Source organism: Salvelinus namaycush, chromosome 17, assembly GCF_016432855.1.
Source record: "Salvelinus namaycush isolate Seneca chromosome 17, SaNama_1.0, whole genome shotgun sequence".
Taxonomy (NCBI): Eukaryota; Metazoa; Chordata; class Actinopteri; order Salmoniformes; family Salmonidae; genus Salvelinus; species Salvelinus namaycush.
In genome coordinates, this window is record NC_052323.1 from 28,263 (window position 1) to 44,920 (window position 16,658).

Consider the following 16,658-nt stretch of genomic DNA (forward strand, 5'->3'; position numbering starts at 1 on the left):
AGAGAAGAGAGTCAGTAGAATCCCATGTAGCCGTAGTGCCACTTTAAATATGCAGGATGTCTGAATGTTCTTTTATTCATGAGAGCATGGATTCAGTTATTTATAAACTGTTTGTGTTTCACCATTGTTGACAGAACCTCCACAAAGTGCTCAAGGGGAAATGCATAATGTCAAATGAAACATGAGAATGGAATAACACACATAGAAAAACACACATTTCCACAGGTATTAGTTCATCCCACATTGACATTTTCATGTGTGTGTGCATCTCCTTCAGATTTCGACTCGGGCCTTGGCATGATGACGGGCATCGCTCCCATGAACCCCATGATGCCTGGCCTTGGTTACGTACCCCCGCCCCCCCTTCCCCAAGATCTGCCCATCGTCAAGGAGATCATCCACTGCCAAAGCTGCACCCTCTTCCCCCCAAACCCACGTAAGTCTATTTCTCTCTATTTAACTTTAGCCGCAACCCGCTACAAATCTATGGAAGTGATTGGGACAAACAAGCAATGTTTATTTTATTATGGCCAAATCCCCTTTAGATAACATCAAACCAAATAATTAACTTTACAAATTGCACAGTTGCCCCTATCACTCTCATGGGTTTTTAGCCAGTGGCGGCTAAAATTAGCTGAAGTTTGTAGTGGCTGTTTAAAGAAAACCGAACCATGGATTTCAGTTTCTCCTGGTCCATAGACTACTTTCAGGGTGAGAAACCATCTGACATTAAGTTGTAAATTACTGAACTTCCCCTTTAATTAAGACATAATATGCTTACTAAACTCAGCAAAAAAAGAAATGTCCCTTTTTCAGGACCCTGTCTTTCAAAGATAATTCGTAAAAATCCAAATAACTTCACAGATCTTCAATGTAAAGGGTTTAAACACTGTTTCCCATGCTTGTTCAATGAACCATAAACAATTAATGAACATGCACCTGTGGAACGGTCGTTAAGACACTAACAGCTTACAGATGGTTGGCAATTAAGGTCGTAGTTATGAAAACTTAGGACACTGAAGAGGCCTTTCTACTGACTCTAAAAAACACCAAAAGAAAGATGCCCAGGGTCCCTGCTCATCTGCGTGAACGAGCCTTAGGCAAGCTGCAAGGAGGCATGAGGACTACAGATGTGGCCAGGGCAATAAATTGCAATGTCCGTACTGTGAGACGCCTAAGACAGCGCTACAGGGAGACAGGATGGACAGCTGATCGTCCTCGCAGTGGCAGACCACGTTTAACAACACCTGCACAGGATCGGTACATCTGAACATCACACCTGCGGGACAGGTACAGGATGGCAACAACAACTGCACGAGTTACACCAGGAACGCACATTCCCTCCATCAGTGCTCAGACTGTCCACAATAGGCTGAGAGAGGCTGGACTGATGGCTTGTAGGCCTGTTGTAAGGCAGGTCCTCACCAGACATCACCGGAAACAACATCGCCTATGGGCACAAACCCACCATCGCTGGACCAGACAGGTCTGGCAAAAAGTGCTCTTCACTGACAAGTTGCGGTTTTGTCTCACCGGGGTGATGGTCAGATTTGCGATTATCGTCGAAGGAATGAGCGTTACACCGAGGCCTGTACTCTGGAGGGGATCGATTTGGAGGTGGAGGGTCCGTCATGGTCTGGGGTGGTGTGTCACAGCATCATCGGACTGAGCTAGTTGTCATTGCAGGCAATCTCAATGCTGTGCGTTATTGGGAAGACAACCTCCTCCCTCATGTGGTACCCTTCCTGCAGGCTCATCCTGACATGACCCTCCAGCATGACAATGCCACCAGCCATACTGGTCATTCTGTGCGTGATTTCATGCAAGACAGGAATGTCAGCGTTCTGCCATGGCCAGCGAAGAGCCCGAATCTCAATCCCTTTGAGCACGTCTGGGACCTATTGGATCGGAAGGGTGAGGGCTAGAGCCATTCCCCCCAGAAATGTCCGGGAACTTGCAGGTGCCTTGGTGGAAGACTGGGGTAACATCTCACAGCAAGAACTGGCAAATCTGGTGCAATCCACGAGGAGGAGATGCACTGCAGTACTTAATGCAGCTGGTGGCCACATCAGATACTGACTGTTACTTTTGATTTTGACCCCCCTTTGTTCAGGGACACATTAATCCATTTATGTTAGTCACGGTGTCTGTGGAACTTGATCAGTTTATGTCTCAACCGTTGAATCTTGTTATGTTCATACAAATATTTGCACATGTTAAGTTTGCTGAAAATAAACGCAGTTGACAGTGAGAGAACGTTTCTTTTTTTGCTAAGTTTATGTCCCTTTTCTTACCGTGTACCTTCTCTATTACTTGAGTGCTGACAATGACTGAGACCACCTCAAGGTTCATCTATCTCCTCACAGTTAATTTATGCAACCATAAGCATTATCTTCTCCCCTCATGCATTGTAAATGCTGCTAGACTCCAGCGGTCTGATCTAAAATGCAGACGAATTAAAAGATTTCAAGGTTTTCCAATTGACTGAACTGACCCATGTAAGCTCTGGAGGGCCATATCGACTCCATATTTCAATCTGACAGCATTTAAACTCTCCAGCCAAGAAGAACGTCTCATGGGTACACACACACCTTGTAGAGACAGACTAGGGCTGTCTCCGAATAAAATAAATCTTTGTCGACCGAAAGTCGTATATATATAGACACACCCTGTGTTTTAATAAAATCAACGATATGCATTGAGCTTGTCTGATGCTTTAAGCTTACTGTTTGATGAAATAAGACACAAATAACTCAAGAGGGAGCCAGAGATCTAGAGGAAGAAAAAGACCTTAGCCTGACCCCACCATTCTCCTTTTGCCATTACTCTCCTGAAGTTGCCAGTAATAGGCTACATGAGGAGTTGGCAACCTTTCTCATGTGGAATGCCAATTTATTTTACCATTTATACCGATCTGTGTGCCAGTTACGGTTTTCATATGCTCATTTTCGTGGAACAGTTTAATTTCATATACAGTTGAATTCGGAAGTTTACATACACTTAGGTTGGAGTCATTAAAACCTGTGTTTCAACCACTCCACAAATTTCTTGTTGAACTATGGTTTTGGCAAGTCGGTTAGGACATCTAATTTGTGCATGACACAAGTAATTTTTCCAACAATTGTTTACAGACAGATTATTTCACTTATAATTCACTGTATCACAATTCCAGTGGGTCAGAAGTTTACATACACTAAGTTGACGGTGCCTTTAAACAGCTTGGGAAATCCCAGAAAATGATGTCATGGCTTTAGAAGCTTCTGATAGGCTAATTGACATAATTTGAGTCAATTGGAGGTGTACCTGTGGATGTATTTCAATGTCTACCTTCAAACTCAGTGGCTTTGCTTCACATCATGGGAAAATCAAAAGAAATCTGCCAAAACCTCAGAAAAATAATTGTAGACCTCCACAAGTCTGTTTCATCCTTGGGAGCAATTTCCAAATGCCTGAAGGTGCCACTTTCATCTGTACAAACAATAGTACGCAAGTATAAACACTATGGGACCACGCAGCCGTCATACCGCTCAGGAAGGAGACGCGTTCTGTTTCCTAGAGATGAATGTACTTTGGTGCGAAAAGTGCAAATCAATCCCAGAACAACAGCAAAGGACCTTATGAAGATGCTGGAGGAAAGAGGTACAAAAGTATCTATATCCACAGTAAAACGAGTCCTATATCGACATAACCTGAAAGGCCGCTCAGCAAGGTAGAAACCACTGCTCCAAAACCGCCATAAAAAAGCCAGACTACGGTTTGCAACTGCACATAGGGACAAAGATCGTACTTTTTGAAAAAATGTCCTCTGGTCTGATGAAACAAAAATAGAACTGTTTGGCCATAATTACCATCGTTATGTTTGGAGGATAAAGGGGGATGCTTGCAAGCCGAAGAACACCATCCCAACGTGAAGCACGGGGGTAGCAGCATCATGGTGTGGGGGTGCTTTGCTGTAGGAGGGACTGGTGCACTTCACAAAATAGATGGCATCATGCGGTAGGAAAATTATGTGGATATATTGAAGCAACATCTCAAGACATCAGTCAGGTGCTTGGTCGCAATTGTGTCTTCCAAATGGACAATGACCCCAAGCATACTTCCAAAGTTGTGGCAAAATGGCTTAAGGACAACAAAGTCAAGGTATTGGAGTGGTCATCACAAAGCCCTGACCTCAATCCTATAGAAATTTTGTGGGCAGAACTGAAAAAGCTTGTGCGAGCAAGGAGGCCTACAAACCTGACTCAGTTACAGCAGCTCTGTCAGGAAGAATGGGCCAAAATTCACCCAACTTATTGTGAGATGCTTGTGGAAGGCTACCCAAACGTTTGACCCAAGTTAAACAATTTAAAGGCAATGCTACCAAATACTAATTGAGTGTATGTAAACTTCTGACCCACTGGGAATGTGATGAAAGAAATAAAAGCTGAAATAAATCATTCTCTCTAATATTATTGTGACATTTCACATTCTTAAAATTAAGTGGTGATCCTAACTGACCTAAGACAGGGAATTTTTACTCTGATTAAATGTCAGGAATTGTGAAAAACTGAGTTTAAATGTATTTGGTTAAGGTGTATGTAAACTTCTGACTTCAACTGTATAGGTAGGGGTATCGTGACTAGCAGCAGTGTGTGTGCGGCGTCAGTATGCATTTGTCTGTTGTCGTATTTAGTGTGTGTTGGCGTATTTAGTGTGTGTTTTGGGATGTAAGTATGTGTGGGTAGAATCCCAAAAAGGAGCAATGCAGGTAGCAATTTGATTTGCTATTTAGTAGTCTTGTTTTGAAGTCTTATGACTTTGGTGTAGAAGCTGTTCAGGGTCCTGTTGGTTCCAAACTTGGTGTGTTGGTATCACTTGCCGTGCGGTAGCAGAGAGAACAGTCTGTGGCTGGAGTCTTTGACAAATTTCTGTCAAAGACAAAAATCGCCTGGTATAGAGTTTCAGAATGTCAGGAAGCTCGGCCCCATGGATGTACTGGGCAGTACGCACTACCCTCTGTTGAGCCTTGCGGTCGGATGCCAAGCAGTTACCATACCAAGCGATGATGCAGCCTGTCAAGATGCTCTCGATGGTGCAGCTGTATAATTTTTTGAGGATCTGAGGGCCCATGCCACATATTTTCAGAGGCATTGTTATGCCCTCATCACAACTGTGTTGGTGTGTTTGGAACATGATAATGATGTGGACATCGAGGAACTTGAAGCTCTCGACCCGCTCCACTATAGCCCCATCGATGTAAATTGGGGGTGTGCTCGGCCCTCCGTTTCCTGTAGTCCACGATCAGCTCCTTTGTCTTACTGATGTTGAGTAAGAGGTTATTGTCCTGGCACCACACCTCCGTAAAGGCTGTTTCATTGCTGCCGGTGATCATGCCTACCACCATCGTGTGGAGTTGTGTGCGGCCACACAGTCGTGGGTGAACAGGGAGTACAGGAGGGGACTAAGCATGCACCCCTGAGGGGCCCCCATGTTGAGGGTCAGTGTGGCAGATGTGTTGTTGCCTACTCTCACCACCTGGGGGCGGTCTGTCAGGAAGTCCAGGATCCAGTTGCAGAGGGAGAGGTTAAGTCCCAGGGACCTTAGCTTAGTGATGAGCTTCGGGGGCACTATGGCGTTGAACTCTGACCTGTAGTCAATGAATAGCATTCTCACGTAGGTGTTCCTTTTGTCCATGTGGGAAAGGGCAGTGTGGAGTGCAATAGAGATTGTATCATCTGTGGATCTGTTTTGGTGGTCCAGGGTGTCTGGGATGATGGTGTTGATGTGAGCAATGGCCAGCCTTTCAAAGCATTTCATGGCTACAGATGTGAGTGATACATGGCGATAATCATTTAGACAGGTTACCTCGGTGGTCTGCTTGAAACATGTAGGTATTACAGACTGGGTCAGGGAGAGGTTGAAAATGTCAGTGAAGACACTTGCCAGCTGGTCAGTGCATGCCCTGAGTATGTATCCTGGTAATACATCTGGCCCTGCAGCCTTGTGAATATTAACTTGTTTAAAGGTCTTACTCACATCTGCTATGGAGAGCGTGATCACACAGTCGTCCGGAACAGCTGGTGCTCTCACGCATGGTTGTGAGCATTGAAGGCATTTAGCTCGTCTGGCAGTGTGTGACTTGGTTTCCCTTTGTAATCTGTGATAGTTTGCAAGCCCTGCCACATTTGACAAGCGTCAGAGCCGTTGTAGTAGCATTTGATCTTATTGGTGCTGTATTGATGCTTTGCCTGTTTGATGGTTCGTTGGGGGGCATAGCGGGATTTCTTTTGAGAGTCAGCTGTCAGAGCAGCTTACCGATTGCTGCTGCTGTACACAGCCCATCTGTAAATAGCCCATCCAACCAACTACCTACCTCATCCCCATATTTGTTTTAGTTTTTCTGCTCTTTTGCACACCAGTATTTCTACTTGCACATCCTCATCTGCACATATATCACTCCAGTGTAAATTGCTCAATTGTAATTACTCTGCCACTATTGGCCAATTTATTGCCATACCTCCTTACTTCATTTGCACACAAATGTATACAGATTTTCCTATTGTGTTATTGACTGTACGTTTGTTTATCCCATGTGTAACTCTGTGTTGTGTTTGTCGCACTGCTTTGCTTTATCTTGGCCAGGTCGCAGTTGTAAATGAGAACTTGTTCTCAACTGGCCTACCTGGTTAAATAAAGGTGAAATATAAAAATTGTTTAAAACACTCAGGTCAAATGAATACTTTATTATCATTCTTTGTTTCCAAGTTTACAGTTAGTTCTCTGTTTTGATGACTCTCTCTCTCCTCATCTACAGACCTTCCCTCTCCGGCCATGAGGGAGCGCCCTCCAGGTTGTAAAACGGTGTTTGTGGGCGGTCTGCCAGAGAATGCCACCGAGGCACTCATTGTGGAGGTGTTTGGCCAGTGTGGTGACATCATCGCCATCCGCAAGAGCAAGAAGAACTTCTGCCACATCCGATTCGCTGAAGAGTTCACTGTAGACAGAGCCCTCTTCTTATGTGGTACGCTTCCGATGTTTCCTATTAAACATCATGCTGTGTTGTGAAATAAATACAACCCGTTTCCAGTCAGAGACCTTAACTATGCTGGTCAATGAGAAAACGACTCGGTGTGTTGTGGAATAAATGTCCCCTCTCCTGAGTCAGACCATCACTATGCAGGTCAATGAGAAGACAACTAGAGGTGTAGTGGAATACATGTCTTCGATACCCTTACTATTGAGGTGACAATAGCAGAGGTGTAGTTAAATAAATAGAGTTCTGAATGGAGGAAATTCATCACCAGTACCAGTCCCATTAGTCATGTGACACCAGAGGGTGTTTTGTTGTCTAATCTCCTTTTTCCAGCTACTAGACTCCAGCCACATCTTACATCTCTCTCTTTTCTAAAGCTACTAGACTCCAGCCACATCTTAAATCTCTCTCTTTTCTAAAGCTACTAGACTCCAGCCACATCTTACATCTCTCTCTTTTCTAAAGCTACTAGACTCCAGCCACATCTTAAATCTCTCTCTTTTCTAAAGCTACTAGACTCCAGCCACATCTTAAATCTCTCTCTTTTCTAAAGCTACTAGACTCCAGCCACATCTTAAATCTCTCTCTTTTCTAAAGCTACTAGACTCCAGCCACATCTTAAATCTCTCTCTTTTCTAAAGCTATTAGACTCCAGCCACATCTTAAATCTCTCTCTTTTCTAAAGCTACTAGACTCCAGCCACATCTTAAATCTCTCTTTTCTAAAGCTACTAGACTCCAGCCACATCTTACATCTCTCTCTTTTCTAAAGCTACTAGACTCCAGCCACATCTTACATCTCTCTCTTTTCTAAAGCTACTAGACTCCAGCCACATCTTACATCTCTCTCTTTTCTAAAGCTACTAGACTCCAGCCACATCTTACATCTCTCTCTTTTCTAAAGCTACTAGACTCATGCCACATCTTACATCTCTCTCTTTTCTAAAGCTACTAGACTCCAGCCACATCTTAAATCTCTCTCTTTTCTAAAGCTACTAGACTCCAGCCACATCTTAAATCTCTCTCTTTTCTAAAGCTACTAGACTCCAGCCACATCTTACATCTCTCTCTTTTCTAAAGCTACTAGACTCCAGCCACATCTTACATCTCTCTCTTTTCTAAAGCTACTAGACTCCAGCCACATCTTACATCTCTCTCTTTTCTAAAGCTACTAGACTCCAGCCACATCTTACATCTCTCTCTTTTCTAAAGCTACTAGACTCCAGCCACATCTTACATCTCTCTCTTTTCTAAAGCTACTAGACTCCAGCCACATCTTAAATCTCTCTCTTTTCTAAAGCTATTAGACTCCAGCCACATCTTACATCTCTCTCTTTTCTAAAGCTACTAGACTCCAGCCACATCTTACATCTCTCTCTTTTCTAAAGCTACTAGACTCCAGCCACATCTTACATCTCTCTCTTTTCTAAAGCTACTAGACTCCAGCCACATCTTACATCTCTCTCTTTTCTAAAGCTACTAGACTCCAGCCACATCTTACATCTCTCTCTTTTCTAAAGCTACTAGACTCCAGCCACATCTTACATCTCTCTCTTTTCTAAAGCTACTAGACTCCAGCCACATCTTACATCTCTCTCTTTTCTAAAGCTACTAGACTCCAGCCACATCTTAAATCTATCTCTTTTCTAAAGCTACTAGACTCCAGCCACATCTTAAATCTATCTCTTTTCTAAAGCTATTAGACTCCAGCCACATCTTACATCTCTCTCTTTTCTAAAGCTATTAGACTCCAGCCACATCTTAAATCTCTCTCTTTTCTAAAGCTACTAGACTCCAGCCACATCTTAAATCTCTCTCTTTTCTAAAGCTACTAGACTCCAGCCACATCTTAAATCTCTCTCTTTTCTAAAGCTATTAGACTCCAGCCACATCTTACATCTCTCTCTTTTCTAAAGCTACTAGACTCCAGCCACATCTTAAATCTCTCTCTTTTCTAAAGCTATTAGACTCCAGCCACATCTTTACATCTCTCTCTTTTCTAAAGCTATTAGACTCCAGCCACATCTACATTCTCTCTTTTCTAAAGCTATTAGACTCCAGCCACATCTTAAATCTCTCTCTTTTCTAAAGCTACTAGACTCCAGCCACATCTTAAATCTCTCTCTTTTCTAAAGCTATTAGACTCCAGCCACATCTTACATCTCTCTCTTTTCTAAAGCTATTAGACTCCAGCCACATCTTAAATCTCTCTCTTTTCTAAAGCTATTAGACTCCAGCCACATCTTTACATCTCTCTCTTTTCTAAAGCTATTAGACTCCAGCCACATCTTTACATCTCTCTCTTTTCTAAAGCTATTAGACTCCAGCCACATCTACATCTCTCTCTTTTCTAAAGCTACTAGACTCCAGCCACATCTTACATCTCTCTCTTTTCTAAAGCTATTAGACTCCAGACACATCTTAAATCTCTCTCTTTCCTAAAGCTACTAGACTCCAGCCACATCTTAAATCTCTCTCTTTTCTAAAGCTACTAGACTCCAGCCACATCTTTACATCTCTCTCTTTTCTAAAGCTACTAGACTCCAGCCACGTTTTAAATCTCTCTCTGTATGCAAACTGAAGGACATATATCACAGCCCCACAAAACGCAGAGAGGAGGCAGAAGTAAACTGGAAGCCCACGCTAATTTCTCTTTCCTTTTGGCAGAGACTGGAGAGATAGAAACAGAGAGTGAGAGCAACAGAAAGATAGAGCGGGAGAGACACCAGAAAGAGAGAAAGAGAAACAGATAGGAGTGGCAGAGAGAGAGGAAAGAAGAATGAGAGAAAGGAGGGAAAAGGAAAGAGGAGCAATTAGCAATTTCTATTATGTCACTAGAGGAGCAATTCGACTCTTTAAGTCTCCTCTATAAATTAGTATAGAGAGAGCAGAGTCATTTCCTACTCCAACCTAGCAAAGCTACTTTAGCTGGGATGCAGCTGTGACAGAGGATCAAACAGATTAAAAATAGGGACAAAGGGATGGAGAGACAGGTGGATGGACAGATCGTGTTAACCCAAATAGAGGATGTCAGGCATCAAGATAGAGATGCAGGTGAATGACAGAAAGTGGGGTGTGTATTTCCCGCATTTTACTGCCCTGCGCCTATTCGTTTAACAGAGTGAAATGTCACTGTGATGTTACCACCTGGTTCTAACTCTCTCCCCTCCTCCCTCCCCCTTTGCTCTCGCTCCCCCCTCCTCCCCAGGCTACCGTATGCGTCTGGGCTCCAGTACAGACAAGAAGGACACAGGGCGGCTCCATGTGGATTTTGCCCAAGCCAGAGATGACCTGTATGAGTGGGAGTGTCGTCAGCGCTTGTATGCCAGAGAGGAGAGGCACCGCAGGAGGATGGAGGAGGACCGTTTCAGACCCCCCTCTCCTCCACTCATCGTCCATTACTCAGACCACGAGTGTAGTCAGCTGGGGGACAAGATTAAAGGTGGGGCTCCACGACTTATCGAAGAGTATCCCTTTAATGCGTTTGATTGATGCGTGCATGCATGCGTTTGTGCGTATGTATTTATATGCGTTTGTGCGTATGTATTCCCCGCTACTGTAATCTGCTGTAGTACAAAAAGATCCCCTCCCACAACTTGTACTACTTAAAGATGTCTGAATGTGAGGATTCCAGTGGAAAGTAGGTCAACATCATGTTTTGTGAATTAGTGATGAGGTTCGCAAAGACAGTTAGCCTCGCTGCTGTCTTGGCCCAAACACCTTGACGTGTTCTCCGTTAACTGTTTCACAGCAAGAGCAGTAACATTTCAACTGCGGATGTTGTGAATGTGGCTCCTCTACTTTCAGTTGAGCTGTGAAGCTGCTAGATGTGAACATTTGTGACAGCCAGGCAGCAGCCGGATGTTTTAGTATCTACACATCTCTTCAACACATCCCGCTGCTCTTACTGTGTTTGTGCATTGACTCTTAGGGACCTCGTTAAAGTGTGTTATTTTGATAAGCCTCTTAGCTCCCTAGACGTGTAGATGCATTGTATGACATTGAAGGTGATAATTATGTTCATCAGATGCCACAGCCTCACAGTTAAACACTGATTCAGTCCAAATATGAATAATCTATGGGCCCTGGTCATTGTCAGTGATTGACTAGTATTGATACCTACTGAGAATGTGTATTAATAATGGAACTGTAGTTACCAGGAAGGACTAGTGACTGTCGAGGGCCTGGAAATCTAAATCATTCTATAATATAGAGTAACACCTCAGCGAGTTCTAGTTATGACACATTCATTTCTGACACCTTGATTCAATATCGAAAGCAGTGATGGATTCTTTAAGCAAATTGTGTGTGTATGTGTGTGGGGGGGTCCGTGTTTGCGGGGGAGGCTTCTGTGGGCTTCATCTTAAATCAATTAAAAAGGCTTCCAGCTGCTCAATCTGTTTTAGTATGTGTGTGTTAGAGAGTGAGTGAGTGATTTGTATTTTCTCTCATACCCTCTCTTCCCCTCCTTGTGTTGAGTTAGAGGATCCTTTATTAGGTAACTAATAAGCACTAACCAAATGTAATGTAATGAGCACCAGTGTCCTTAGTGGTGCCTGGAGAAATGGCTATAGTCAGAAACAAAAGAGTGATCAAATTAAGATCTTACATCTGTACACTCTGGATGACATGAATCATAAATCCCATATTGGTCTTTCACAGTCAGGCCAACCCAAGCTGCACTGTGCAAGTAGGCTAATAGTAGGCATACTAGGTTGTCAACTGAGTACGAAATTCACAGGTTTCAGATTTTCAACAAATCAAATTGGTTTTCGCTCTCAAGTCACACTTTATTCATAGAAAAACAACAATTGGATGTTCTAAGTCCACAACAATGCTTAAACCACATCAGGAGATCACTTGAGGCCTGGGGAAATTATAATTTTCAATTAATCTGTACAGGCACCTAACACTGTTTGGTTAGCAGTGTTTCTGTAGCGTTTGCAAAACAAATTCCCACTGGATTGATGCAAATAATCGTGATATCATTCTGCCAGGTAGGTTAATTTTTAGCTAGTTAACATTTCATTTTTGGAAAGCCTTTCCATTTACCAGAAGACGGTTAGGCCTGTCATTAGCGTCACTATATTTTTCTTGTTCCTTAATTGTTTGAAACCTGGACGTTTTACTTCATGTTATGAGGAATGTCTGACCTTGCTTCAAAGTAGCCTGTAGCCAAAATCCCACCATAGAAACATGGAGGCAATTATTTTATAAAGACTTTCTCATTTGCGCTTTCCTGTTCTATTGGTTTTCAAACTTTCTTTGTCTAACAGCCAAAGGCATTATCCTCGTCATATTAACAACCCGTGATAGTTATTGCGTCACTGTCGATGAAACCTCATTTTAGAGCTGTGTTTTCCCACAAATTGCATTTTGGAACATTTGAGCGTAGGCCTACCGCTGTGTGCACATTGCAGCGCTTAAAATGTGAAGAAATAATAGTTTAGCGACATTTGAAGCGAAACATTATGTTCTGTTCCATCAGCCTTATTTAATGATACGGCGTGTACCTCCAGTACGCTACTTTGATACGCATCGTGGGGGATTAAAATGTGAGTATATGCAATTCCCACTGAAAATAAAGTGAGTATACGGTGTATTCCTGTGTATACCCTCCATTACACCACTGAGTGTCATTAACAATGAAAATCAATAACTCTCTTGACATCACCTCATCAGTCTACGACCCAAAAATGAATAATGCAAAACAACCACTGTTGTTCATACAAAGGCATTTGAAACATGATATTTATTCCATTCATTCACTGCCCTCTAGTTAACATTCAGAGCAGTACTGGAGAAACGCCAAGAAGCTGTGGTGCCATTTAGAATGAATTTGAGGGATTTCATTAAAGATATCACTATTCTTTCTCCTCTCCTGTCTCCCCTCCAATCCCTATCCTCCCCTCCGTTCCTCTCCTGATATCAGCTTTGGGATGAATTAATACGCTTTTTTCTCTAATGAACTGTGACACGTCAAGGTCTCCACGGAAATGGTTTGGCCTGCAAACACTGTGACTCCCTGCTTCTCTGCTATCTCTGTGGCGCCTCTCCTCTCAGTTCACTGTCAGGCCTTGATACATAGGACAGAATAACTTTCAAACCATCCCACTGAATTATTTGTTATTTCATGCAGAAATTCATGTTCTAATTCTGAATTCTATGTTTCAAACCACAAATGGATTCTTACCCCTAACCCTAACATTACATTTTTTTTTTACCCCTAACAAATCTAGATACTGACCCTAACCTTTAGTTTGACTTTAATAACCCTGTCCTCTCCTCAGATGAGGCAGCGTTTGCGGAGGCGGTGCGCGTGCTGCTGACCTGGGTGGAACGCGGCGAGGTGAACCGTCGTAACGCCAACAACTTCTATTCCATGATCCAGTCGTCCAACAGCCACATCCGCCAGCTGATGAGTCAAAAGGCCACCCACGAGAAGGAGATGGAGGAAGCCAAGGACAAGTTCAAAAGCGCCCTCTCTGGCATCCTGGCACAATGTGAGTACACACTAGACTGACATCACACACCCACATACAGAGGGAAAGAGAACCATGTCTCACGTCAGGGTCAACATCAAACCACGCCTTGCGTTCTCTTGAGGCAACGTCACATTGTCCCTGTAAAAGTTCCCCATACTCAAGTGATTTTCATGTCACAAGTTCACTTGTCCTATTATTACAGGTTAGTGCTCCATACACTCGGGACATTAAACAGAAATTGTATTTTCTGAAAACACACACATACAGCAGGGCACAAACATAGCACTTCTGAAGACCCCCTTTATGGGAATACTCTTTGAAGAAGTAGATTTGGAGCAGTTTGGCTGCTAAAGGCCAGTGATGGCAGCAATAACACTGAACAGGTTATTTAGGGAGCTGTTAGCTATCTTTCTTAGCACATCATCATTAAACCCAGAGTGGCCATCTCTCTAGCTCCGTCTCCCAATCTCCTCTCTCTCCATCTTTATTGTCTTTCTCCCAGCTTCCCTCTCCCTCACTCTCTCTTTCTCTCTCTGTCTCTCCACCTCTCCATCTCCTAGTGGTTGACACCTCTGACACCTCTGTCTGTGGAGAGCAGCTGTATGGCAGATTCACTAATGAGGCTTTTAGGAGCTAATCTCACGGTCGACTCCTGTAGAGCTGACCCTGGGTCAGTCAGAACCATTAGACTACCCAGGTCAGCCAGAGACATTCAGATAGTTCCTGGGTCAGTCAGACATTCAGGTAGTACCAGTACCTGGGTCAGTCAGAGACATTCAAGTAGTACCAGTACCTGGGTCAGTCAGAGACATTCAGGTAGTACCAGTACCTGGGTCAGTCAGAACCATTAGACTACCTGGGTCAGCCAGAAACATTCAGATATTACCAGTACCTGGGTCAGTCAGATACATTCAGGTAGTACCAGTACCTGGGTCAGCCAGAGACATTCAGATAGTACCAGTACCTGGGTCAGTCAGAACCATTAGACTACCTGGGTCAGCCAGAAACATTCAGATATTACCAGTACCTGGGTCAGTCAGATACATTCAGGTAGTACCAGTACCTGGGTCAGCCAGAGACATTCAGATAGTACCAGTACCTGGGTCAGTCAGAGACATTCAGGTAATACCAGTACCTGGGTCAGCCAGAGACATTCAGATAGTACCAGTACCTGGGTCAGTCAGAACCATTAGACTACCTGGGTCAGTCAGATACATTTAGATAGTACCAGTACCTGGGTCAGCCAGAGACATTCAGATAGTACCAGTACCTGGGTCAGTCAGAACCATTCGACTACCTGGGTCAGTCAGATACATTCAGATAGTACCTGGGTCAGCCAGAGACATTCAGATAGTACCAGTACCTGGGTCAGCCAGAGACATTCAGATAGTACCAGTACCTGGGTCAGCCAGAGACATTCAGATAGTACCAGTGCCTGGATCAGCAAGAGCAAATTCATATCGTACCATCCAGAGGTGGGACCAAGTCATTGTTTCACAAGTAAGTCTCAAGTCTTAGCACTCAAGTCCCGAGTCAAGTCCCAAGTCAAGACAGGCAAGTCTCAAGTCTTTAACTTTGAGTTTCGAGTCCTAAACAAGTCATAATGTGCTCTTTTTTTAAACATTTATTTAACCAGATAGGCCAGTTGAGAACAAGTTCTCATTTACAACTGCGACCTGGCCAAGATAAAGCAAAGCAGTTTGACACATACAACAACACAGAGTTACACATGGAATAAACAAACATACAGTCAATAATACAGTAGAAAGGGTCTATATACAGTGTGTGCAAATGTGATCGACTATCGAGGATCGCTATGGGGCGCAATCGGGCGATGTAGGCTTGTACACAATTGCCCATCCTTGTTTTAGGAACGTCAGGCAGGATTTAGGCTACCAACTGCCTAGCCAGTTGTAGCTCAATCTTGGGTGCAATGATCATGTTCCCGCACTGACTGACTGTGTGGAGGCTCATTGATTTAACTTTACGCTAGCCTACATGATACACTAGTAAAGTAATAAAATATATAGCTGTCGGCTATATTAGCCACGACTTACCATTCTTTGTGCAGCTTCAAATGTCGAACAAAGTTGAAAATTGTTCCGCCTCCGTCTGTAATTTTCTTCCCGCATGTTTTGCAAGTTGCAATCCATTTTTTGTTGATAGAGCGCTGTCTTTATATCCGAAAATAATAATTTTGGGTATCATCTTTCCAAGGGCTCAATCTGAATTCACCCGCCGACGTTCCTCTGCACTGCCACGCACAATTTGATTGGCTGCTGTCTGATTCCAACTTTAATCTGTTAAATGAAGAGTTGATGCGCTGCACACTTAATAGCATCATTTTTAATATTTGGGCTTGGGGAGGGTATCGAGACAGAAGGCTCAAGTCCAAGTCAAGTCACGAGTCATTGGTGTTAAAGTCAAAGTCGAGTCCAAGTCATCATATTTGTGACTCGAGTCTGACTCGAGTCCAAGTCATGTGACTCGAGTCCACACCTCTGGTATCATCACCCCATCCATATTATCATTCTGAGCACCAACTAGGGAACTCATTTAGCTTGAGGCGGGACTACCCTGGGGCATGTTGGGTAGTCTACAGATGTAACTCTTGTTTGTCAGCTGTTCAGCTGTAACTCCTGTGCTTCGAAAGACAACATCCCAAAGGGAGCAGACATAGTTTTATAAACCTGCTTTAACCTTCTCTGTGGCAGTCTCTTTGTATCCCACAGCTGTGACAGGCGTGACACTAAGAACCAAGGATATAACACACTCCCATACCTGCCGGGGGGAATAGAGATATCCATGTCTGAGGTTGCAGGAAACCTGTGATGGGCGGAGCTACCTTGCACAAGGACTATATGAACTCAGTCGAGTGATCATTGAATGGCGAGGATCTGTCATTGGGCCTGTGAAATATTGATATCACATACAGTAACTTGTGTACTAAGTACTCTTTCTATTGTAGGATTCATGAAACCTCCGCTTCAATGACTCTTGCTTTTGAATACGATTGACACCAACACAGTCGCCACAGATAGACATAACGATAATCACATAGACGTAACAATCATCACAGACAGACAGACATATAAACATAACAATCATCAGACAGACAGACATATAAACATAACAATCATCAGACAGACAGACATATAAACA

The 16,658-nt window shown here is 43.4% G+C and overlaps 1 protein-coding gene across 1 annotated transcript in view; it reads left to right on the top strand.

The window, feature by feature from the left end:
- Positions 1-277: 277 nt before the first annotated feature.
- Positions 278-16,658, top strand: part of LOC120061856 (ecto-NOX disulfide-thiol exchanger 2-like) — a gene marked incomplete at its 5' end in the record, with an annotated part of 62,526 nt that continues 46,145 nt past the window's right edge. The window contains 4 exons of the mRNA XM_039011639.1: positions 278-436; positions 6,794-7,000; positions 10,220-10,453; positions 13,302-13,514. Coding sequence (XP_038867567.1) covers positions 278-436; positions 6,794-7,000; positions 10,220-10,453; positions 13,302-13,514 — 813 coding nt within the window. The remainder of the gene's footprint in view (positions 437-6,793; positions 7,001-10,219; positions 10,454-13,301; positions 13,515-16,658) is intronic.